We start from the raw sequence: 23,654 nt of genomic DNA, 5'->3' as shown, positions 1-23,654 counted from the left end.
GGACCCCAAATTAGTACCACCTCGTTTATATTATGATTTTGTCTTTGCAAATCGTAAAAACGTATTATGACATGAGAAGAAAACGTATTGTGACGGTGAACCCGACAAAGTCAATCCGTGCTTTATTATTATATATATATATATATATAATAAATAATAATATATATATATATATTAAAAAAATTATATATATATATATAATATACACATATATATAAGAGAAAGATTATTGTTATTATTATATTATTATTAGGGATAGATTAGGGAGGGATTAGGGATAGGGATAGATAGATAAAGATAAAGATTTAGTTTTGAATTTGAAATTTGATGTTTGATTTAAGTCGGTTCGTTGCGTCCCCAGTTTCCAAGTCGGTTCGTTTTATATATAATCCAAGAGAGGTGGGATTTGCCTGATCCGAAACCCAAACTCCCCAAAATCTCGCCTAATTCCCATCGCTGCCCCCCGCGAAACCCTAGCACGCGACGCGGCCGCGGCCATGGACGGGATCGACGCGGAGCTCGCGCGCGCGCAGGAGGAGCGCCAGAGGCTGGAGGAGGCCCTGGCGGCGGGCGCGCCCATGGCCGTCTCCTCCGTCACCTTCGACAAGGACCTCTACGGCGGGGGCGGCGGCTTCGCCGGCTACGACACCTCCATCCCGGCCTCCGAGGACGACGACGACGCGCCCGAGGACGCCCCCAACCCCGCCGCGCGCCGCCTCGCCTCCTACACGGGCCACGCCGTCGCCGCGGCCGCCGACATCCCCCGCTCGGCCGACGGCGGCGACGACGACGGGGCCCCCGCCAACAAGCCCCGGCGCATCATCGACCGCGAGGACGACTACCGCCGGCGCCGCCTCGACCGCGGCCTCTCGCCCGAGCGCCACGACGCGTTCGCCGCGGGGGAGGCAACCCCGGCCCCCTCCGTCCGGACCTACGGCGACGCCATGCGCGAGGCCAGCGTGCTGCAAGAGAAGGAGCGCACGCTGCGGGAGATCGCTAAGAAGAAGAAGGAGGAGGAGGAGAGAGCCAAGGAGAAGAAGGCCGCGCCTCAGCCACCGTCAGCCGCATTGACAAAACGGCGCAATAGGTGGGATCAGTCGCAGGAGGGTGATGCTGCAGCTGCTGCTGGGGCCGAGAAGAAGGCCAAGACAGACTCAGATTGGGATGCCCCTGATGCAACTCCTGGAATTGGGCGCTGGGACGCCACCCCTGGGCGTGCCGGAGACGCGACGCCCTCTGTGAGGAGGAACAGGTGGGATGAGACTCCGACTCCAGGGAGGATGGCTGATGGAGATGCAACTCCGGCAGCTGGTGGCATTACCCCAGGAGCAGGAGCCACCCCTTCTGGGGCATGGGATGCTACTCCTAAGCTGCTGCCTGGTGGGCTTGCCACGCCAACGCCCAAGAAGCAGAGATCGAGGTGGGATGAGACTCCGGTTAGTATGGGGAATGCAACACCCAGTGGCACGGCAGCGACACCATTTGGAGCAGAGAACCTTGCCACGCCGACACCTGGCCACCTTGCTGCTGTCCAGATGACTCCGGAGTATTACCATCTCCTGCGGATGGAGCGGGACATTGAGGAGCGAAACAGGCCTCTCACTGACGAGGAGCTTGACGCCATGTTCCCGCCGCAGGGATACAAGATTCTTGAACCTCCAGCATCGTACCAGCCCATATGCACACCTGCAAGGAAGCTGCTTGCTACACCAACGCCTCTGAGCACACCATTGTATGCTATTCCCGAGGAGAATCGTGGGCAGCAATTTGATGTGCCCAAGGACTTGGGTCCTGGGTTGCCACTCATGAAGCCAGAGGATATACAGTTCTTTGGGAAGTTGCTGAATGAGGATGACGAGGAGCAGCTGACGCCAGAGGAGCAGAAGGAGAGAAAAATCATGAAACTCCTGCTCAAGGTGAAGAACGGCACGCCCCCACAGCGAAAGACGTCACTTCGGCAGCTCACGGACAAAGCACGTGAATTTGGTGCTGGCCCGCTGTTCAATGGAATCCTGCCATTGCTCATGCAGCCAACGCTTGAGGACCAGGAGCGGCATCTCCTGGTGAAGGTTATTGACAGGGTGCTGTATAAGCTGGATGAGCTGGTCCGTCCATTTGTGCACAAGATTCTTGTAGTTATCGAGCCACTTTTGATTGATGAGGATTACTACGCTCGTGCTGAGGGCAGGGAGATTATCTCAAATCTTAGCAAAGCTGCTGGTCTTGCTACTATGATTGCCGCCATGAGACCGGATATTGATAACATTGACGAGTATGTGAGGAATACAACTGCTAGGGCATTCAGTGTGGTGGCTTCTGCTTTGGGTATCCCCGCCCTCCTCCCATTTTTGAAGGCTGTTTGTCAGAGTAAGAAGTCCTGGCAAGCTCGACACACTGGTATCAAGATTGTTCAGCAGATTGCTATTCTCATGGGCTGTGCTGTTCTGCCTCACCTTAAGAACCTAGTTGAGATCATGGAGCATGGTCTAACTGATGAGAACCAGAAAGTGCGGACAATCACTGCTCTCTCTCTTGCTGCACTTGCTGAAGCTGCTGCGCCCTATGGTATAGAAAGTTTTGATAGTGTGTTGAGACCTCTCTGGAAGGGTACCAGATGTCACAGTGGAAAGGTCCTTGCTGCCTTCTTGAAGGCTATTGGTTTCATCATCCCTCTTATGGATGCTGAGTATGCCAGTTTCTACACGAAGGGTGTGATGCCAGTCTTAATCAGAGAGTTCAAGTCCCCAGATGAAGAGATGAAGAAGATTGTCCTGAAGGTTGTGAAGCAGTGTGTCAGTACAGAGGGTGTACAGGCTGATTATATCCGGAGTCAGTGTGTCATCAGCACACAGTGTTTAGATCCTGATTGTATCCGGAGTCACAGAGTCCTTTCAGCGTTCTTCAAACACTTCTGGGTTAGGAGAATGGCTCTAGATCGTAGGAACTATAAGCAACTTGTGGAAACAACAGTAGAGATGGCAAACAAGGTGGGAGTTACTGATATCGTCGGGAAGATTGTTGAGGATCTGAAAGATGAAAGTGAGCCTTACAGGAGAATGGTGATGGAAACAATTGAGAAGGTGGTGGCTAACTTGGGTACCTCGGATATTGATCCTCGTCTGGAGGAGCTGCTTATTGATGGCATCCTGTATGCTTTCCAGGAGCAGACAAGTGATGATGCAAATGTCATGCTTAATGGCTTTGGAGCTGTTGTGAATGCGCTTGGCCAGAGGGTCAAGCCTTACCTTCCGCAGATATGTGGTACCATCAAGTGGCGGTTGAACAACAAGAGTGCAAAAGTTAGGCAGCAAGCTGCTGATCTGATCTCAAGGATAGCTATTGTGATGAAGCAGTGCCAGGAGGAACAGCTTATGGGTCACCTGGGTGTTGTGCTATATGAGTACTTGGGGGAGGAGTATCCTGAGGTGCTGGGTTCAATTCTTGGAGCGTTGAAGGCTATTGTTAATGTTATTGGCATGACTAAGATGACGCCTCCAATCAAGGATCTTCTTCCTCGTTTGACCCCCATCTTGAAAAATAGGCATGAGAAAGTCCAAGAGAACTGCATTGATCTAGTTGGTAGGATAGCTGATCGCGGAGCAGAATTTGTACCAGCTCGGGAGTGGATGAGGATTTGTTTTGAGCTGCTGGAAATGTTGAAGGCTCACAAGAAGGGTATCAGAAGAGCCACTGTGAACACATTTGGTTATATTGCCAAGGCAATCGGGCCTCAGGACGTGTTGGCCACTCTGTTGAATAACCTGAAGGTGCAGGAGCGACAGAACCGTGTTTGCACGACTGTAGCAATTGCTATTGTTGCTGAAACTTGCTCGCCGTTCACAGTTTTGCCTGCCCTCATGAATGAGTACCGGGTTCCGGAGCTCAATGTCCAGAATGGTGTTTTGAAATCTCTCTCTTTCCTCTTTGAGTATATTGGTGAGATGGGCAAAGATTACATATATGCAGTCGCTCCCTTGCTTGAAGATGCACTGATGGACAGGGATCTGGTTCACAGGCAGACTGCTGCGTCTGCTATCAAGCATATGGCTCTAGGAGTTGCAGGCTTGGGTTGTGAGGATGCTCTTGTCCATTTGCTCAACTATGTCTGGCCCAACATATTTGAGACATCTCCCCATCTCATAAATGCCGTCATGGAAGCTATCGAGGGGATGCGAGTTGCTCTAGGCGCAGCCGTGGTTCTGAATTATTGCCTTCAAGGCCTCTTCCATCCAGCAAGGAAAGTACGTGAAGTATACTGGAAGATCTACAACTCGCTGTATATTGGCGCACAGGATGCACTTGTGGCTTCTTATCCTTCCCTAGGCGATCTTGGAAACAACGACATCTTCAGCCGTCCAGAGGTAACCATGTTCGTGTGATCAATCAACGTGAGTATCTCTTATTTCTTAATTGTTAATATGTGCAATGGCTATTGAAAATATATATGCAGTTCTTTAAACATTAATCAGTATTCTGTTATAACACTTACGATACAATCAGCTAGTGTGACCACATGTCATTTTAGCATTCAAGCAGTAGCAAGTGGTTTTTAATCTGTCTTGTCACCTTCCTTTTTTGCTTTTTTTTGGTGTGGTGTGTTTTTGTGGCTCTCTATAAAAGCAAGGATCTGATATGCTACATTGGCAGGCAGGATGTACATGTTCACGTATTCGTCATACACATGCATTGGAATGCATGTGAAGCTTGAACACGGGTGATATTTGAATTAGAGCTCACATTTTTTTTGAACAATTATAGTTCACATTTAGTTAATTACCTGGTGTTACTTCTTGCGTCTATCCTTTTTTATTGAAGCTGCATTTTTTTGTATTTGCAGGCCTGTTCATTCCTGAAGGGGGCAATCTTTAAGAAATACTAACTCTTGTAAAAGTAATATAAGATCGTTTAGATCACTACTACTTTAGTGATCTAAACGATCTTACATTACTTCACAGAGGGAGTACATTTTTTACTGGTTTACTGTACTACTAAAAAGTATTGCTAAAATCCGATGCACTGACTGTTTCGGAACTGCTCTGTTTTTCAGGGTGTTTTGGTCCAAGTGTGCCGAAGAGTCTTATCTGGATTTGGGACCGGGCATTGCAAGGGCCGAGTGGTGTGTTTACTTCGTCGCAGTGTAACCTTTCATAATCCTACTTTGAAGGCTGAAGAAAATCATAGGTCTTATATGTATGATGTACTAGTGTGGTTAAGGTGACTACTCCTGTTGTCAAAACCTTATGTTAGTGATGTTTTTGCAACGCTGTAAATCACCAAATGTCCATGAAGTTACTTGTACACGCAGTCCAATCAGTGTCTGTTAGTTGTCTACTGTGTCCTTATGAATATCTGAATTAGCATTCGACTTATTTTGTGTAGCTATCATATATACTCCCTATTTGCCTAGCCAAGTAGTATGAACATTGTATTCCCCTTCCATTTTGAAGAAAAAGACGGTAGCACAACAGAATTCATTAGTCTCTTCTTTGTCTTAACATGTTTCATCTTCCAATTCTGTTCCAAGCTTGAGTTATCCGTGATTGCTTAAGCTGATGTCATGTTGATTCTTTGAACTATCCTGTGATTCTTACGGTAGTGTTTGTGGATTTTATGATCTTGCATGGTTTTACATGGTACTCGGTTGATTTTTTTCTGAGAAATCATACCATTGTAGATTTGTATGTGTTATTTTGTTATGAGCTTTGGTTTGAGTTGGTTCGATTTTGATCTTCATGCGCCCAGAAGAAGAAATACACAAGCGACGATTCTTGGTCTTCTTTTCGAACTCCCTTTTTTAACTTTTCTTCTTTCAATGCTTGTCAACATACTAAAGACTCTAGGTCTGTAAGGGTTCTATTTTTCTGAGATTTTTGATTGCCGCTTTGACCATGATTCTATTCATCTGCCACGTTTTTGTTACGTCGGTTGCCGTTTTTTGTGGGCTGCCGCGTACCTTCGATTGTATACAGGTCGCACTGCTTTCACCAGCGGAGAAGAGATATTTCTCAATATTCCACTTCTGAGCCCAGGCTCAGCCGCACCCGCACTGACGAAAGATTAAAGCAAATACTAGAAAAATTCAAAAAAATCCATTTTTTTTGTGCGGTAGATAATTTGTGCGTGAGGTCCGCTTCAATTTTCAGATTATTTAGACATCTAAGCAGTTCTCGGCAAAAAAAGACAATAAATTTTCAACCATACAATTTTTTTGGATCTTTTTGAATTTTTTTGGAACTTTTTGTGATTTTTTTCTGACCGAGTGCAGATGAGCCTGGACACCGAAACGCCGCACTCAATATTTCTTTTCTAGACACTAGTAATTGTCCACGTACACTGAGTTTCTAGTTCCAACCGTAAGACGTGATTAGCTATATATCTCCATGCATATAGATGCTTCTAGAACAATTAAATTTGTTCTTTGTAGCTTCCCTAAGAAAAAGTTTGTTGCTTGTAGCTCAACTAAATTTCAAGTACATTGCATTGTTTTTCATCTCTCTTACATCTAGTCTTGTCATTTCTGAAGGAGTGTGAAGCAATATTAGAAGCGGTCTGAACTGTGAGAATGATCATGACATTGATGATGATGATGATGATGATGAGGATGACATTATGGCAACCAGGGAGATGATAGCTTTGGTGATAAGCATTATGATAAAGTAAAGCACCGAAGTTTGTTGACAATTTAGCGTATGTAAAATGTCTGGACCACTTTGTCACTATTTTGTTCTGCATTCAACACTTCCTAGATGGATTGTTATGGTAAATGTAATTCATATGCAACTCATTAGGTTTGTAATACTTAGATTATCATGGATATAATATATGTTTTTGGTCATGTGTGGTTGTGTAATTATGAAATATTGTGTTATATGTAGTACTTCCCTGTGGTACAACACCTCTTAGTGAAATTAATTCAGTGAGGGTTGACTAATGGCCCATGGTGCAACAAACATCTTGGGTACAAAATATGCATACAAGCACTTAGACTGTCAGCGACTTTCTAAATTGAAGGTGTGGGCTAACCTCTCAACTAAAGGAATCCCCGAAGGGGTGTAGTATGCACCATCGGTAATCACATTAACCGATGGTTTGGCTCTCCTCTCAGTTCTACGTAACCCCGACAGGTTGTATATACCATTGGCTATTAAGAAAACCAGCAGTAAACAATAACCGTCGGATGATAAACACCTGACCATGAACCGTCAGCTACTACTTGGAGCCAGGTGTAGGAAACTACATATCTGACGGCTCACTGTCGGCTTCTTATCGTGGGCAAAGATATAATATGACGGTACTGTCGGTTATTAGTGTAATGGCCGACGAAGCATAGCCGACGGGAGATGGCCGACGGTGTACCGTCGGTTATAAGAGTATCCCATAGTGAACTTAAATATTCGACGATAATTGGACCCTCGGCTAAAATGGGATATCTAGTAGTGCAATTTAGCAAGAGGTTAACTGGAATGTAACAAGACTTGACTAGTAAATAGAAGTAGGTGAAAACAAAACCATAAGCCATTCATTGTATCATATCCTTGCACATAGATGTTAGGTCTGCATTAACATATTGGGTGTGACTTGCCAATATATTCAAAGTATTGACCTTTATGGTTGCAGCTTATCATATTGCAGATTTTTATACGACGAGTAAATAATGTGATGTAGGGTTGCGGTCTATACTCAACTTTTGTCGATGGTCTTGATGGACTTCACGTAGATTTTTTTTTGCTTTTTCGTTGTATTTTCTTTTGTAAACTAGTCTTGAGCTACGCAAGTATGTAACATTTAAACTTCCGGATCTACGATAATATTACATCATGTATTGTGTGTGCTATCTATTGATCAGGGGCTAGCATAGTGAGCACATAACTCGAAGGGACCGTTGTATTAGACATGCCCCATTTTCATTGTTTCTTTCATTGGTTGGGTTTTGTCTGTTTTTTCTTTTCTCTTCATTTTTAAAATTTGAAAATAGTCTGGATACATAATTCTTTTAAAATAATTTATCTAATTTTTTAAAAAGTGTTCATAATGCATTAAAAATATATTAATGCAGTGTAAAATATTTGTTTGTGCAACTTTTACAAAACATTAGTACTATTTAAAAAATGATTGTGTGCTTTCCAATGTTATTAAGAACTATTATACAATATAAAAATGCTCCCATATTACAAAAATGTTTGTAACATTTAATAAAATTGTAGATTGTAAAAACATCACTTAATTTAATTTTGTTTTGCACAATTTTTATAAAATACAACATGTTGAATGTTTAACATGTATTAAAAAATATTCAAAACATGTATTTGAAAAAAAGCTTAACATGTATTGAAAATGTTTGATGTGTATACAAATTTTTTACAATAAGAATTGAAAAAAGTAGACATGTGTTAGAAAAATAAAATACCAATGAAAACCGTGAAGAAACACAAAAGAAGGAAATAATAAAAGAGAAAAAACCCGCATAAAAGCTTTTTATTTTAGTATATAACGCTTAAAAGCTTCTAAGGCCGATTATGGAAGCTTTCTGAACCGCTTCTCAGAAACCCATATTGTGCCGGCCCATTTAGCGATCGCAGAAATCCAGCCCAAAAACGCGAGGAGACCCGCCGCCGGCCGCTGCGGGCTCCTTTCTTCCCCGCCGCCGACTGCCACAACGCGACCGGAGAGCCGCCGCCGCCGCTTCTTCGAATCTCTCGGTTGCTGCCTGACCGCGCCGTCCCTGCTGGACTGGCCCATTTCCGGCGGAGCTGGACCTGCAACCCTGCTGTTGTTGCTGCTGCATGAGTGCCAGTGCAAGGTCTTGAGAAACTGGAGCCTGCATCTCAGCTACAGGTGCGCTTGGATTGGATTGGTTTATCCCCCCTCCCCCCTTTTGAGATCTTGAGCTTCATCCTCAATCCGGCGGAACTGTATCTTCAATTATTCATACGAGATAGGCGAGTAGTACTGTAGAATTTATACTCGTCTGATAAATGGATGTACATAGACATATTTTAGTTTTAGATACATCCATGGTGAAATTGCACTTGTATTCAACTTCCACGGTTACTTAGTGCAAGTTGTTTGCAGGTGAAAATTGTAGCTAGTGATCACATCTGTGGCCGTCGTTTTCACATCTTTAGCTAGTGACCACATCTCACATCTCACTAGTGAACAAAATCGTGGCTGGTCATCGCTATCCTCTGTTAAGGATGGTAGGTAGTGCACATATTAGGCCACCAAAAGAACAAAATGTGGCATGGATATTCCAAATTTGACATGTTAGTTTGTTGCTGCTACACAATTAATTAAGGACTAATTAATGTTGCTTTCTTTGTGAGAGAGTAACCTGCTGCTTTCTTTGGCATGCCATTCTTTACAAGTAGTAGTTCAATACTGCACTCTTATCTTATTGGATTTGCCAAACGCGCACGGTCTTATTCGTATACTAAATATGGGACAAGGTCAAGTAGATCTAGTATATATAAGTATAGTATGAACATTAATGCACTACAAGTCTGCAACCACCCCCCAACAACTCCAGCTCTATATCTATATCTCTATCTCTCTTGCCAATAATTGATTGTTCGGTTGGTTGGCGTTATCTGTTTCTGTTCCTCTTCTCCTCTTTCTCTATACCTTTCAGATGGGGGCAGCAGCAGCAGCACTGGTTCTAGTCATGGCTGGCCTCTTGGGAGCTGCAGCTGCCAGTGTAAGATTCCAGCAAGGACTGTGATCAGATTCGCCATAATGATTCCCTGCTAAAATTGAGCTTTGGGTTGCATCTGAATTCAGGTAGGCGACGAGTGTTCGACGACGACGAGTGTTGGCTGCGGTGCCGGGCAGTGGTGCTTCGACTGCGAGCCGAAGCTCGCCGGCTCCCACTGCGTCCGCTCAGCCGCCACCAACCCCTTCCAACTCGTTGTAAGAGTCCGCTTAATTCTTCCAGTTGTTTGATTCTTCTCTTTTTTTTCCTGTCCTGTGTCATAGAAGGAATAAGAACAAATGATTATGTTTGTTGATGATTTTGAGTTCCTTTATTCCTCTTTCCACAAATTCTTGGTTGGCCAGATCTATTTCTGAAACAAACAGAATGCTGTTTATGTCATGGGCAGATTGTATCGCTCAGCAGCAAACATTCTCTTGTTCAGTCCATGCCGACAAAATGATGGATTTTATTAGGATATTTCCATAATCATGTTTATCTAATGTTGCTTGTATATTGGGGTCACATTCTCTACATGCATAGAGATTTCAGTAAGATATGGCAGGGCGTTATGGCATATTTTTCTCCCATAATCTTGTTCAGTCCGTGCCAACAAAAAATCCGATAAGTTTGATACTTCTCAAAATACCCAATTAGGAGTATAGGACTTGTTTGGACTCAGTAGCCAAGAAAATCATGATGAAAACAGTTTTTTTTTTCATGGCCCTAATGTTTCATTGTGAATTTGCTTTGCTTCTGGTTTGGTCTTCAGAATAACTCGTTGCCATTCAATAAGTACGCCTACCTCACGACGCACAATTCATTCGCGATTGTTGGGGAACCGTCGCACACCGGAATTCCACGCATCACCTTCGACAACCAGGAGGATACAGTCACCGATCAGTTAAAGGTAGCTTCTGTGTCATCTGATAAGACTCTTCTCTTGTTCTACATGTCTTATCTTATGAACATCACTTCTCATCGCAATTGCATTGCTCTACAGAATGGTGTTCGCGCGCTAATGCTCGACACATATGACTTCAAAGGAAGTGTATGGTTGTGCCATTCCAGTGGAGGCAAATGCAACGATTTTACTGCATTTGTGAGTACATACTGAATATGCCTTCCTCCCTCATATCCACATAGAGTTTCAGAGTACAGTCTATAAATATTATTACTTGATTGTAGGAACCGGCATTGGACACATTCAAGGAAATTGAGGCGTTTCTTTCTGCCAATCCATCTGAAATTGTTACGTTGATCCTGGAAGACTATGTTCACGCGCCAAATGGCCTGACGAACGTGTTCAAGGCCTCTGGTCTGCAAAAGTACTGGTTTCCGGTGTCGAATATGCCAAAGGATGGTCAGGAGTGGCCTCTTGTCAGCGAAATGGTCACAAGCAACCAGCGCCTCCTTGTGTTCACCTCTGCCAGATCGAAGCAAGTCACAGAAGGAATCGCATACCAGTGGAATTTCATGGTTGAGAATAATTGTGAGACACTAGTTCCTCCATACGAAACATTCTGCTGCAGTTCCTAATTATCGTAACTATTGTTGCTATAAACTGATTGATTTCACTGTGTTGAAGATGGCGACGATGGAATGGATGCTGGCAAATGCTCAAACCGTGCAGAGTCCGCGCCGCTCAACGACAAGACCAAGTCACTGGTCCTCATGAACTACTTCCCATCTGTCCCAATGAAGCCGACTGCGTGTTTGCAGCACTCCAGGGGCCTCACTGGCATGTCTAACACATGCTACGGCTCAGCTGGAAACCGATGGGCTAATTTCATCGCAGTTGATTACTACAAGGTACTGAATACAGAAATCAATATATATTTATATGTATATACATAAAACTTCAGGGTCAAGTACTTGTATGTTCCACAAGATGACAACTGCAGATATTAATCTCAAATAACCTAAACACTTCTAAAACCTATTAACTCTCGATGCAGTGGAGTGTATATTTACTATCCAGTATATCAAGTTCTGGTCGAGTACAACAAGGCTATGTTGTTACACAAAATCATTGATGTTTGTCCATGTTTCTGAAATGAACTAAATTCAGAGAAGCGAGGGAGGGGGCGCGTTCCAAGCCACCGATCTGCTCAACGGCATGCTCCTGTGTGGATGCCAGGACGTCAAGGCTTGCCAGGTGAGTGTGCAAGATATAATTTCTTCCTCCTTTGCTGTGCATCTATGTCTCTTGGTATCTTTGTTGTCTGAATCATGGCATGGATTAACCTTTTTTTGTCGTGTGGCCTTTTGTAGCGAGGATCTAGCGTAGTATGCTCTACCTGAATCCAGGACAGCTAGGACATGTAGCAACTGCACATACATAGAACAAGGTATGACAGGATAGGACTTTAACTTTCTGGCAAACAAATGAAAAGTATCAGGGGAGCTTCTTAGGGTTTTCCGGGTCCTTTTTTTTTTTGGCTGACTTGAACCCTTATAAAACTGCTGCAGCGGAGAACTGGAGATGCATGGTGCGATGATTTAGTCTCAAGATGAGACAAGACATACTCTTTTTTCTTTCTGGGTAGGGGAAATATTTACTTAGGATTCAGATTTTCCGAAACTGAAAGTTGAAAATGACTGGTTTCTGCAACGGAAAAATGGTGAAGATGTTGGATAGTGCATTAGAAATGTGAACGTGATTCGTCAACATGCTGTGCTCTCGGAGACGTTGTAGTTGTGCCTGGTGGAATATTTGGCATTATGGTTATTTCTTTCATACATTTTCACATCAAATGCTGTTGCTATATGTTAATTATTAATGGTTTGTCATTATGGTCATTTCTTTCATACATTTACTGTGGCCCGTAAATTTGCCCACATTATTGGCTACTGTGTGTGCATTGCATGGGAGGGACTGCAAATGGCAGAGAAACACTGGTTCTTTGTACAGTGTCATGTATTTAGCCCTTGCAGAATTCTAAATTTGGTGAATTACGGCAAATGGCATCTGCTCAGGATTATAAAATTTCCGGCTCTTTTTCTTCATGTCAAAATAGTCCAGATTACCCCTTGCATATTCCATGACTTCTTAACTACTATATCAGGCAAATAGATGGGTCTATCTTACTTTCGAGGTACGATAAATGAGCTCAAACAATATACTCATAATAAACTGCTACAGAATCGCATGACTAACCCTATGCAGTAATCTGCCGGTTTTCTGCATCGACATAATAACACAGGGCCAAGCTTTTGTGCCTGTAACTTGATTCAATATTGATGTACCGATTAAGTTTCCATGTCTGTAACTAACATATTCATTCAAACTGTTTTAGCTTTTGTCTCCCAAACTTAGAATAATTAATTTCCCTTGTGATTATTTGGAAAACTATTCTGAAGAACAATGCAAGGAAATCAGCTGAAATTACATTCTGACCAATCACCTGAAGTTACAGTGAAGAAATTAATTATTCAGGTGATCAGGTCAATATTGAAATTACATTGCTTCCCAGGGTGGCATTATACGTACATGTTGAAAACGAATCTAGGAGTAATTAGCAAGCTAAAACACTACCTCCCCACTTGTTACTACCACTAATACAAAATTAATGTCTAGAAAAACACAAGATTTCAGAGTTCCTTACATTGTTCTTCACAACCAGGGCTGTTGAGCCGGTTGCTTAAGTCTTTTAGAAATAATCCAGGAGAGAATCCAGATCCATGACCTGAAATTACATTGAAGAAATTAACTTTTCAAGTCAATATTGTTATTAGCTAGTACTACAAATCTTGAGAACACGAGGTTCTAGATTTCTTAAACTTACCCATGGGAACATCTTCGCCCAATGGGTTGTCGGTGAGACCTTGTTCAAATAAAAAAAGGTGATTTCAGCACGAGCTTGGTTGCCGCGCCAAAATAAACAATGAAGGTTGGAGTTGAGATAAGACACTCAAGCAAATTGCCTTTCCGTTTCTGGCTGTAGAATTTGGGATTCATGAATATTTTTCAAAGTTTATATAAACGAAAAACAGGGGATGCCCCGATCCTATACTTGGGTCAGCCCAAAGTGCTCGCACAAGGGAGCGGGGGTGCGAGATTGCTCGGTTTCCCCGCGGCACGCGGGGAATAGGACCTCCCGCGGGAAGCCTATTCCCCTCGTAGGTCGACTGATGACCAAGCGAGCACCCCCCACCCCCCACCCCCCACCCCTCATGCATGCGCGCGCCGCCTCTCGGTACGTGATTTCGACCGGCCCAAGAAGCGCAGAGTTCACTTTTAGGAAGGTTTAGACCGTTTTATTTATTTTTATTGTTTTATTCGTTTTCCTTTTCACTTTATTCATGTTTTTTCTTTAAATGTTTTTATTTTTATTTTAAATTTTACTTATTATTTTGCCTTTTGGCTTTTTATGAACATTATTCAAATTAGCAAAAAAATCATGATTTTTTTCACCAAATTTAGAAACTTTTCATTGAATTCAAAAAAATGTACACTGAGTTCATTTTTTTCATTGTATTCAAAAATTGCACATCATATTAAAAAATGATCATGAATTTCAAAAAATGTCATCATATTGAAAAACATTCATCAATTCAATAAATATATATCCAATTTTAAAAATAATCATGCATTTCAAAAAATGTTACTGGTTTCAAAATTTATTTACCAAATTCAGAAAATGTTCATCAAAACCCAAAAAACTGTTCATCAAAATTCAAAAAACTGTTCATAAAAAATTCGAATTTTTTCACGGAAATACAAAATGCTTTATTTCTTTCTAAAATCCTGGACATTTTTGGAATTGTTTGTAAATCGCAAACTTTTTAAAAGTAGCAAAAAAGCAACAAGAGAAATAAAAAAGCAGGGGAGCCCTGCCCCGCACCTGGGCCTGCCCGAGTCTCGCGCGCGCGCGTGTGTGTGTGGGCCATCTGGCCTGAAGCGGGAGTCCACTGCCTCGTTTTTTTCTGCTTTTCCCACGTTTTTTTTCGTTTTAAATTTTTCTTTACTTTTGTTTATACTTTATTTACATACATTATGACAAACGTTAATCATACATTTGCAAAGATGATAAATGTGTACAGAAAATGTTCCGATGTATATATAAGAATTGTTCCTGATGTATACCAGAAATGTATAATGTGTATGTAAAAGAGTAAACATCCAAAAGTATATGTTCTTACAAAATGTTAATCATCTATTTCAAAAATGTTAAGTGTGCGTGCACAAAAAAAATATTCCTGATGTATACCAAAAATGTGGTACGTGTATTTTTTTAACATAAAACAGAATTTAAAAAAATGTTGGTCGTGTTTCAGAAAATATTAATCATATATTTCAAATATCTTAAATATGCATAAAAATGTTTTGTATACCAAATATAAATCTCTATGAAAAGAGTAGACATCAAATATAAATCTCTATCTCTATCTCTACTAGTTAAATAGAACATAAGGTTGTCATGTCACCTCTCTCCTTGGCCCATCCCACTTATATATGCCCACCTTCTTCCCTTCCTCACTTTGATTTTTTAATCCCATCGATTTTTCTTAAAATGGAATTAGTTGTCCCGGTTTTATTAGCTTACCAAAATAAAGAAAGTATTTTCTTTGATAAGTTTAAAAATTCTTACCAAATATGTGCTTAATAATGATATGGCAAGTAATCATGGCACTTTCATACAAAATTCTCTAACATTTTAGCACATAAATGTAATAATAGACATGCAGTATTGGGCTAATCTACTACAATATTTATAATCCCGTTGCAAGGCACGAGTAATTATCTATTATTTTTAAATCAATTATGTAAATGTACAAAATAAGTTCGTAATGTCTACAAAAAATTTAGAACATGTATTACAAAATTTTAACATAAAACATGAATTTCTAAAAATGTTGGTTGTGTATAAAAATGTTAACCATATATTTCAAAAAATTCAATCATGTATTAAAAAATGTTCCTGGCATATACCAAAAATGTACAATGTTTATGAAAAAGTAGTCATCATACATTATTTTTGAAAACGTTAACCATGTATTTGAAAATGTTAAATTTGTAAAAAAAAGTTCATGGTGCATAACTAAAATATACAAATTTTAATGAAAAATCTAGACATGTGTTGTGGATAAAAACAAAGATAAAACAATAAAATTCGAAGACAGAAACACCTCAAATACAAAGAAAAACGAAAAACCCAAAGAAAACCATGAGAAAACGAAGAAGAAAAAACAAATCCGATGACAACAAAGAAAAATCATAAAAACTAAGAAAGAAATAAAACAATAACGAAGAATAGAAAAAACAAGGAAAGAAATGAAAGAAAACCGAAGAGAAAAAAGAAACAAAAAGCTGAAGAAAAACAGCGCAAAAAAGGAGAAAACAAAAAAACAAGAAAACCAAAAATAGAAAGAAAAAGAAAACGAGAAAACCGGTGAAGAAATGAAAAACCTGAAGAAAATACAAAACAAAGCAAAAACAAAAATAATCACACCAAAACCGGAGAAGAAACCCACACACAAACACAGAAGAAAACCACGAACTAAACCCAGCGAATGAAAAAAATGACGAAATGTGCAGGCCTAGTAGGTAGTGTGCGAGGACAAAGCTTCAAGCGAGACGGAAGAAGCACTCGCATCAAGCGAGATATAGCTCCCAAGCATCTGTATATCGTTTATTGTGACCTGCAACTCCAGCTTGCCATCATCGTTGTGGCAATGAGGACTTATGGGGATGCAACTTCGAAAAAACCGACATGTTCACAGTGAAGTCAGCATATCGAATACTCACTCACACAATGAGGACTTATGAGGACGGATGGAGCACTCCATTTTTACAAAATTTAGGACTAAACCATCACATCTAGTACAAGTTGTAGGACCTGCGGTGCTACCTCTTTTCGTTACAAACCTAAATGATGTAGTCAGATACAGGAGCAAGCGAACTGATAGAGCGAATAGCAAAAAAAGCACATGAAGTTGTGCTTCGTTCAAAAGGCACAAAGCCAGCGGTGCTTGCCTACTACTTCCACTTGTATGGCAATTAACTAAGCCAGACCACTCGCGCGATAAACTGTACTTGATCAAAAGAAAGAAAGAGAAAAGAAAAAAGAAGTAAAAAACCATAGGCCTTGCGGTGATCCAAGATCCATAGAATGCCGGACGGGATCAGTGGCGGAGCCAAAAAATTTGTATCACTGAAGCTGAAGGCTGTTAAAACAGGCTGGGGAGGGCCAAGCCAATAAAAAATAGGCTTTAACAGTAGATAATCATTAATTTTTACACTGTTCATCAACAAATTAGCACTAATCCATATTGTTAGGGGGGTCAGGGCTCCTGTCTCTGCCACTGGCCGGGATCGAGGCGTTTGGATATGCGATCTTCTTCTCTCTTACGATTTGGTCGGGCAACTGCGGTCCGTCTTTTTGGACACGGCACAGGATTGAAAAGAGGGGAATTTCATGTGGTGTGGGCCGGAGGCACGGACCGAGCACGTGAGAGGGGAACACAAAAATAGAAGCGTCAGAGGAGACATATAAACTCACATCGACATGGTTCCATTTTAGAACTACCAAAGCTAGATAAGAGCAACTCCAATGGGGCGACCCAAATGGATGACGATTTCGTCCGCTTTTTGTTCGTTTGGGTCGGCCGCCCACCCGGCGTCCGGCCTCTTTTAGATTTGGGTCGGCAGGGCGCCCAACGTGCCAACCCATTTCATGTCCGCGCGCAATTTTTAGAAAAAGACCCATGGCCATAGATCATGCCAGCGGCCATGTCATCGCTCTGGTTTTGGCGCTCCAGCGCGTGGGAAAGGATCGCGGGGGGGGGGGGGGGGGGGGGGGAATCGGCCTCGCGCGTGCTGGTTTTGGCGCGCCGCGTCCGGCGCGCATTATTAAGAAGGCGTTCCCTCCATCTGTCCGCCGCCCACTCGCTTCGCCGCCTCTCACTCGCCTCACCGCCTCTGCGCCACCATGTCGATGCGCCGCCTGGGCGCTTTGGATTTTCACGGAGTCCGTGAGCGCCGCTCCGGCGCCTTCTCCTCCGAAATCTGGTTTGGCGAAAAACGCCTCAGTCTCGGCACCTTCGACACCGCAGAGGAGGCGGCGTGGCGCCTCTGGCGGCCTCGTCGGGAGATGAATTTTCCCGACGTGTCGACGAGCCAGCGAGCACAGGATCTTGTGCCTCTCCCGTGGCTTTTCACTGACGAGGATCGTCGTGACAACCGGAGGAGGCAGCGTCGACTCGCCATAGCCGAGATGGACGAGGAAGCCATGGCGGTGTGGCGCGAACGCTTCTCACAGGACATCGTCAACGAGCGTCAGTTTTACAAGCAACAGAGGACGGAGAGGGAGGCGAGGAGGACGGAGCGAGCTGCCTATCGGGAGGACAAGCGTGCGCGGAAGCAGGCCGCTCAATTGAACATGAAGCTAGGAGAAGCGTCGTTCTGAGACTCTGAGGACGAGCGGTATGCTGACGCCTACATTCAGACGTCGGAGGAGAACATTACCGAGTCGGAGTCGGAAAACGACGAGTAGTTGATCTTTTCTTTTAACAGTGTGTTCTATGAACTATCTATGTATCCTTATACTATCCAGCCACTCCGGCCAGTAGTTCATCTTTTCTTTTAACAGTTGATTCTTGGTACTATCTTTATACTATCTATGTTGAACTGGCCGGCGGCGTCGGCGACGAAGGAGGCGGGCGAGGGTCGGAGGGTGCGCTGTTGGATGGGGAGAGGGCAATGTGCCACCAACCAACGGGCCCGGAGAGGGGAGAGGGCGAGCGCACGCGCGTCCGTCTCGTGTCTACACCGACGCAAATCCGACTAAAAAATGGACCGAGAATGGGTCGTCCGCGGACGAAAAGCGAACACGCGTCCGTTTAGGTCGGTGCGTTGGGCCACCTTTTATGTCCGCGCCGATCCAAACGGATGACAACGGACAAAATGGCTCAGCTCATTGGAGTTGCTCTGAAGCCTACGGCCAGCTACCACAATACTTGCAACGGAGACAAAAGGCAACATTGCCAATGCACCAAAGATAAGAAAAATAAGAAGCTGCAGCACCAAACATGGTGTCTAGCTAGGCAACGCATCGACCTTAACATAGTAGATCCAGGAATAGGTATTTTGGGAACCACCCAGCCTCCTCATCGCTCTTAATTCCTGGCCGTCGGATCTATTGTCTAATGCGTTCTTAACCGTACGATTTCGCTCGGGAGAGATCTGGGCCGTTGGCTCAAGCCGGATCACTGCTACAATGAATAGTAGCTTCCATCCTGTTTTTCTTACTGGTTTTGTTTACTCCGGAATTACTGTCTTACCTCACTGACGTGTGGGGTCGACCCCTGGCGCGTGCCGGTCAGCGACTGTGACTGCGAGCGTGGCGCGTGCGGATCGTCAGTGCCCTCCAGACGAAAAGATCTACTACCACCGCCTGATATTCCCGTGACCCGCCGAAGGCATTTGTGAGATTTCACCTAATCCTGTGCCAAGTGGCTTCTCACCATTGGTTGCTCCCCCAATCGGTGAGACAGCTAGGGCTGCATCTCTCCCTCGCGTTGACGCCGCCGCCCCGTCCCCTTCTCTTCGTTGCCTCCCCTCGCGCCGCCGCCCTCCGAGAAGCAACGCGGCCACTACTGCTCTGTGTTGCGCCGAGCTTGCCACCGCCGCCGCTCTCCCCGTCGAGCTCGTCCCTCACCACCGGCCCTCAAGTTGTGGAGGGGCAACAGGCAGCGGTGGACGAGGAGATCGCCGCCACCCACCGCCTCGAACCATGCCGTCGGCACCCATCCACCCGTCCTCCTCTCCCCTCCCTCCTCGCTGAGATCGCCGTCGGTGCTGCTCTCCCCGTCGAGCTCGCCCCTCGCCATTGCCGGGAGGAGACACCACCGGCCAAAGCGTCGATGGGGGCCTCCATGGTTGTCGGCGTCCTCCTCCTTGCCGACCTCAGCCCGCCACATCCGTCTTTCATGCCCGTCTCCCTCCACTCGAGCCGTCGACTCGCGCTCGCCCTTCGTCGGAGGAGTGACGAGGAGGCCAGGTGGAACGCGCCGTCGTCGGGTTCCAGTGGCTCGACCAGGCCCTCCACCGTAGAGACCCCTCCTTCATGACCCGCACGAGAAGTTCCTCCGCCCCATGCGGGGCATGCAGGGCACGCTCATCGTCGCATCCACGCTCCAGATCGTCATGGGCTTCAGCGGTCACTGGCGCATCGTCATCAGGTTCGTCTCTGCTTCTTCTTTCTTCTGTATCCTCTCGCCAGTCCCCACGGACGAGGGGTTCAGGTCCCCATCTCATCAGTGTGCTACTTAGCCTTGTTGCCAGTTTCGGCTAATTTGTCTCCTGTGATGCTGCAGACTGCTGAGCCCGCTGTTGGCCGTGCCGCTCATCGCACTCGTAGGATTTGGGCTCTACGAGCTTGGATTACCAAGTGTAAGACTTTTTTATCTTGTGTATACGCAAATTTGCACTTCTGAATTATGTCTATCTGTAGTTGACAGCAGGGGGGGGGGGGGGGGGGGGGGGTTAACAATAACATAATAATATGGATTTGCTATGTAGGTCGCGAAATGTATCGAAATCGGTCTTCAGGAGATCATACTGCTGGTAGCACTACATGCATGATTAGTCATACATAGCTGATGTGTGACCTTTACTTGCAATTTCTGAAGGGTTATGATTGTTGCCTTTTTTTCTGCATTACATATCTCATTTGGTGCCTTTGCTGGGGACTGCCTTCGAGCAGTTCCCCGTAATAATGTCCGTCGCCGTTATTTGGCTTTACGCGTTCTTCCTGATGGTTGGCGGGGCGTATAAGAATGCTTCTCCAAAAATCCAATTCCACTGCCGCACTGATCGATTTGTACTTGTTGGGGGTGTTCCCTGGTAAAATTTTAAGACAATCACATAATAACTATATTGATATTATGAATGGTTTCTGCAATTTACACTGGGGAATTCAGCTATTGAGCGTATCATTGCTTTAAATTTTGCAGGATAACTGTACCATACCCATTCCAGTGGGGAGCACCGACTTTTGATGCTGGTGAATGCTTTGCCATGATGGCAGCTACTTTTGTTGCTCTTGTTTTATAGCTTCAATCTGCGATGTGGAAGAATATTGGCATGACTAATTTCTCAAAAAAAAAAAACTTGCTTTTTCAGCACCATGTTGTTAATCCATCAGATATGAACCAATGAATTTATAAACAGAAATGTTTTGTGTTGCTCTTTCAGCTATGTCTATTGTGTTGTCATGGCCATACTTGCACAACAGCGACGCGTCTCCAAGATGCACTCTTTAGTATGGCGTCAGAACAACTAAATTTTCAGTCATGAACTATTTTCTTTATTTTTTTTCTACTTGCTCACTAAACAATGCATTGACTTTCTTTCCCAATTCTGTCCATTCATCGCTGATACGTGGATTATTTTGTGTGTTTGTATACTCTGTACAAGTCTAGCAATGTTCATTCTTTGTCATTTAAGAGTGCTCTATTTTGCTCTGTTACTGTAGTAGCAATTTGTGACTCGGATACAAATTGTTTGGCTCGAGTGGTTGAATTTATAGGGACATGCTATCTTACTTGCCATTATGCAGCCTATACCATGCATCTGTCATGGCAGTATTAACCCCACCATCAACATTTGCTTAAAATGTAAATGAAATCAGTTCTAATATAAGGATCTATTTTGAAAATAGAACATATGGATACAAAAGAGCTAATTTATTTTGTATTTATTTACAACATGTGATTCACTACTTTCTTTATCAGGTGTCCATGTTATTTTTTCATTTCTTCTTTTTGGTCAGAAGCAGAGTTCGTACACATGATTAGGTAGGTCGTGGATTTGTGCATCTAGCTAGCATCGCTAATCTTGTGTGTATGATGCTTAGCCAAGCAGTGTTTCATTCATCTGAAAATAGATCAAGTGGTACTTTGATTTTTCTCCACCTAACAATTTTTTTGTTCTTTCCTTTTGAATACTTAGCTAAGCAGTGTTTCATTCATCTGAAACTCAAGATTTGATAGTGGCAACCTCAAGGAGATGGCGTTGCATTTAAGTGTTTCTTGTTCCCATTTCTGGTTCCTGAACTTAACCTCTATCCTTTCCTACAAAATTAGGAGAGCAAATGATGGTTTGCTTACTCATTTTCTTGGTGTTGTATTACTAATATGGAGAAATACTTACTGAGAGGAAGTTATAGGTTTGGAAAATGACAGTGGTTAACTATCTCGCATCTATACTCAATTCATGTAAATGCCCCTGCATAGATGTCATGTTCTCGGGGATCTTCTTTTCAGCCATTTGTTTGTATATTAATGTGATGTTGATCTATGATTTGATCGTCTAACAAAAACGGGGGTTTAGTATTCACCATGAAACCTGACAGAGAATATGTGGATGCTGATTATTTTCCCACTAGATGATTTATTAGGTTCTTAGGCTCAAATCAATGCATAGAAGGGAAAGAAAGCTTCAACTGATTGCAAGGTATGTCTGGATTGAGCCTTGACTCATTTTTATTTTGAATAATATATGTGGCTTCCCTCTCATCTATTCACTTTGGGAGGAGATGTCGGTTTGCAAAGATGCACTATGCTCTAAATTTCAGTACAAATTCTACCGAATATTCAAACTCCTACTATAATAATTTTAAGATCATGGTTGAGTATTCATGTGAAAACTGATCAAGTAAATTGATATACAACAGTCACATATGTTTAGATTTAGATCGCTGACCATAACAGGCTGTAACAAATGTTTATATTTAGGTCATTTACCATAGAGATGCATGTTAGTTAGTGATGTCTATTATGCAACCTTCTTCTTGTAGACGTTGTTGGGCCTCCAAGTGCAGAGGTTTGTAGGACAGTAGCAAATTTCCCTCAAGTGGATGACCTAAGGTTTATCAATCCGTGGGAGGCGTAGGATGAAGATGGTCTCTCTCAAACAACCCTGCAACCAAATAACAAAGAGTCTCTTGTGTCCCCAACCCATCCAATACAATGGTAAATTGTATAGGTGCACTAGTGCAATATGGATGGTAGATATAGGTTTTTGTAATCTGAAAATATAAAAACAGCAAGGTAACTAATGATAAAAGTGAGCGTAAACGGTATTGCAATGCTAGGAAACAAGGCCTAGGGTTCATACTTTCACTAGTGCAAGTTCTCTCAACAATAATAACATAATTGGATCATATAACTATCCCTCAACATGCAACAAAGAGTCACTCCAAAGTCACTAATAGCGGAGAACAAACGAAGAGATTATGGTAGGGTACGAAACCACCTCAAAGTTATTCTTTCCAATCAATCCGTTGGGCTATTCCTATAAGTGTCACAAACAGCCCTAGAGTTCGTACTAGAATAACACCTTAAGACACAAATCAACCAAAACCCTAATGTCACCTAGATACTCCAATGTCACCTCAAGTATCCGTGGGTATGATTATACGATATGCATCACACAATCTCAGATTCATCTATTCAACCAACACATAGAACCTCAAAGAGTGCCCCAAAGTTTCTACCGGAGAATCAAGACAAAAACGTGTGCCAACCCCTATGCATAGGTTCATGGGCGGAACCCGCAAGTTGATCACCAAAACATACATCAAGTGAATCACGCGATATCCCATTGTCACCACAGATACGCACGGCAAGACATACATCAAGTGTTCTCAAATCATTAAAGACTCAATCCGATAAGATTACTTCAAAGGAAAAACTCAATCCATTACAAGAGAGTAGAGGGGGAGAAGCAACATAAGATCCAACTATAATAGCAAAGCTCGCGATACATCAAGATCATGCCAAATCAAGAACACGAGAGAGAGAGAGATCAAACACATAGCTACTGGTACATACCCTCAGCCCCGAGGGTGAACTACTCCCTCCTCGTCATGGAGAGCGCCGGGATGATGAAGATGGACACTGGTGAGCGATCCCCCCTCCGGCAGGGTGCCGGAACAGGGTCCCGATTGACTTTTGGTGG

At 43.3% G+C, this 23,654-nt stretch overlaps 3 protein-coding genes and 1 long non-coding RNA gene across 12 annotated transcripts; all 4 read left to right on the top strand.

Annotated features, from left to right (window-relative positions):
- Nucleotides 1-437: 437 nt before the first annotated feature.
- On the top strand, nt 438-6,845 carry LOC109753399 (uncharacterized). 9 transcript variants are annotated; one of them, XR_006663399.2, is made up of 3 exons: nt 438-4,388; nt 4,652-4,714; nt 4,838-5,188. XR_006663399.2 is itself a non-coding variant. In XM_040388695.3 (3 exons), the coding sequence occupies exons 1-3, from the start codon at nt 498-500 to the stop codon at nt 6,540-6,542; spliced, it is 4,050 nt and encodes a 1,349-aa protein (XP_040244629.1). In that variant the 5' UTR covers nt 438-497; the 3' UTR covers nt 6,543-6,845. The 9 variants fall into 9 exon arrangements, 6 of the variants coding, with proteins under 6 accessions (XP_040244629.1, XP_040244634.1, XP_040244635.1 ...); XR_005755986.3 differs by having other exon boundaries at nt 4,648-4,714; XM_040388695.3 differs by lacking the exon at nt 4,652-4,714 and adding an exon at nt 6,524-6,845 and having other exon boundaries at nt 438-4,361; nt 5,048-5,214.
- A 2,342-nt stretch (nt 6,846-9,187) lies between these two features.
- Nucleotides 9,188-12,490, top strand: LOC109753397 (PI-PLC X domain-containing protein At5g67130). The gene is made up of 9 exons (XM_020312304.4): nt 9,188-9,694; nt 9,778-9,906; nt 10,461-10,598; nt 10,692-10,790; nt 10,877-11,180; nt 11,277-11,500; nt 11,760-11,846; nt 11,963-12,039; nt 12,161-12,490. Exons 1-8 carry the CDS (start codon nt 9,629-9,631, stop codon nt 11,990-11,992), a joined length of 1,077 nt encoding a protein of 358 aa, XP_020167893.1. The 5' UTR covers nt 9,188-9,628; the 3' UTR covers nt 11,993-12,039; nt 12,161-12,490.
- A 5,132-nt stretch (nt 12,491-17,622) lies between these two features.
- On the top strand, nt 17,623-18,099 carry LOC109753404 (uncharacterized). Its single transcript, XM_020312309.1, has one exon. The coding sequence runs from the start codon at nt 17,623-17,625 to the stop codon at nt 18,097-18,099; it is 477 nt and encodes a 158-aa protein (XP_020167898.1).
- A 1,089-nt stretch (nt 18,100-19,188) lies between these two features.
- Nucleotides 19,189-20,885, top strand: LOC109753396 (uncharacterized). Its single transcript, XR_002230486.4, has 3 exons — nt 19,189-19,873; nt 20,009-20,084; nt 20,648-20,885. It is a non-coding gene; the product is annotated as an uncharacterized lncRNA (long non-coding RNA).
- The last annotated feature ends 2,769 nt before the right edge of the window (nt 20,886-23,654 follow it).

Source organism: Aegilops tauschii, chromosome 5 (genome assembly GCF_002575655.3).
Source record: "Aegilops tauschii subsp. strangulata cultivar AL8/78 chromosome 5, Aet v6.0, whole genome shotgun sequence".
Lineage (NCBI taxonomy): Eukaryota > Viridiplantae > Streptophyta > Magnoliopsida > Poales > Poaceae > Aegilops > Aegilops tauschii.
This window is presented reverse-complemented; position numbering and strand designations above follow the sequence as displayed.

Excerpts from the sequence above, each read along its gene's own strand:
- LOC109753399 (XM_040388695.3), top strand. The coding sequence starts at position 498 with ATGGACGGGATCGACGCGGAGCTCGCGCGCGCGCAGGAGGAGCGCCAG. Across the intron at positions 4,362-5,047 it reads ACATCTTCAGCCGTCCAGAG|GGTGTTTTGGTCCAAGTGTG; the intron begins GTAACCATGTTC and ends TCTGTTTTTCAG.
- LOC109753397 (XM_020312304.4), top strand. The coding sequence starts at position 9,629 with ATGGGGGCAGCAGCAGCAGCACTGGTTCTAGTCATGGCTGGCCTCTTG. Across the intron at positions 10,791-10,876 it reads GCAACGATTTTACTGCATTT|GAACCGGCATTGGACACATT; the intron begins GTGAGTACATAC and ends ACTTGATTGTAG. Across the intron at positions 11,181-11,276 it reads TTTCATGGTTGAGAATAATT|ATGGCGACGATGGAATGGAT; the intron begins GTGAGACACTAG and ends ACTGTGTTGAAG.
- LOC109753404 (XM_020312309.1), top strand. The coding sequence starts at position 17,623 with ATGTCGATGCGCCGCCTGGGCGCTTTGGATTTTCACGGAGTCCGTGAG.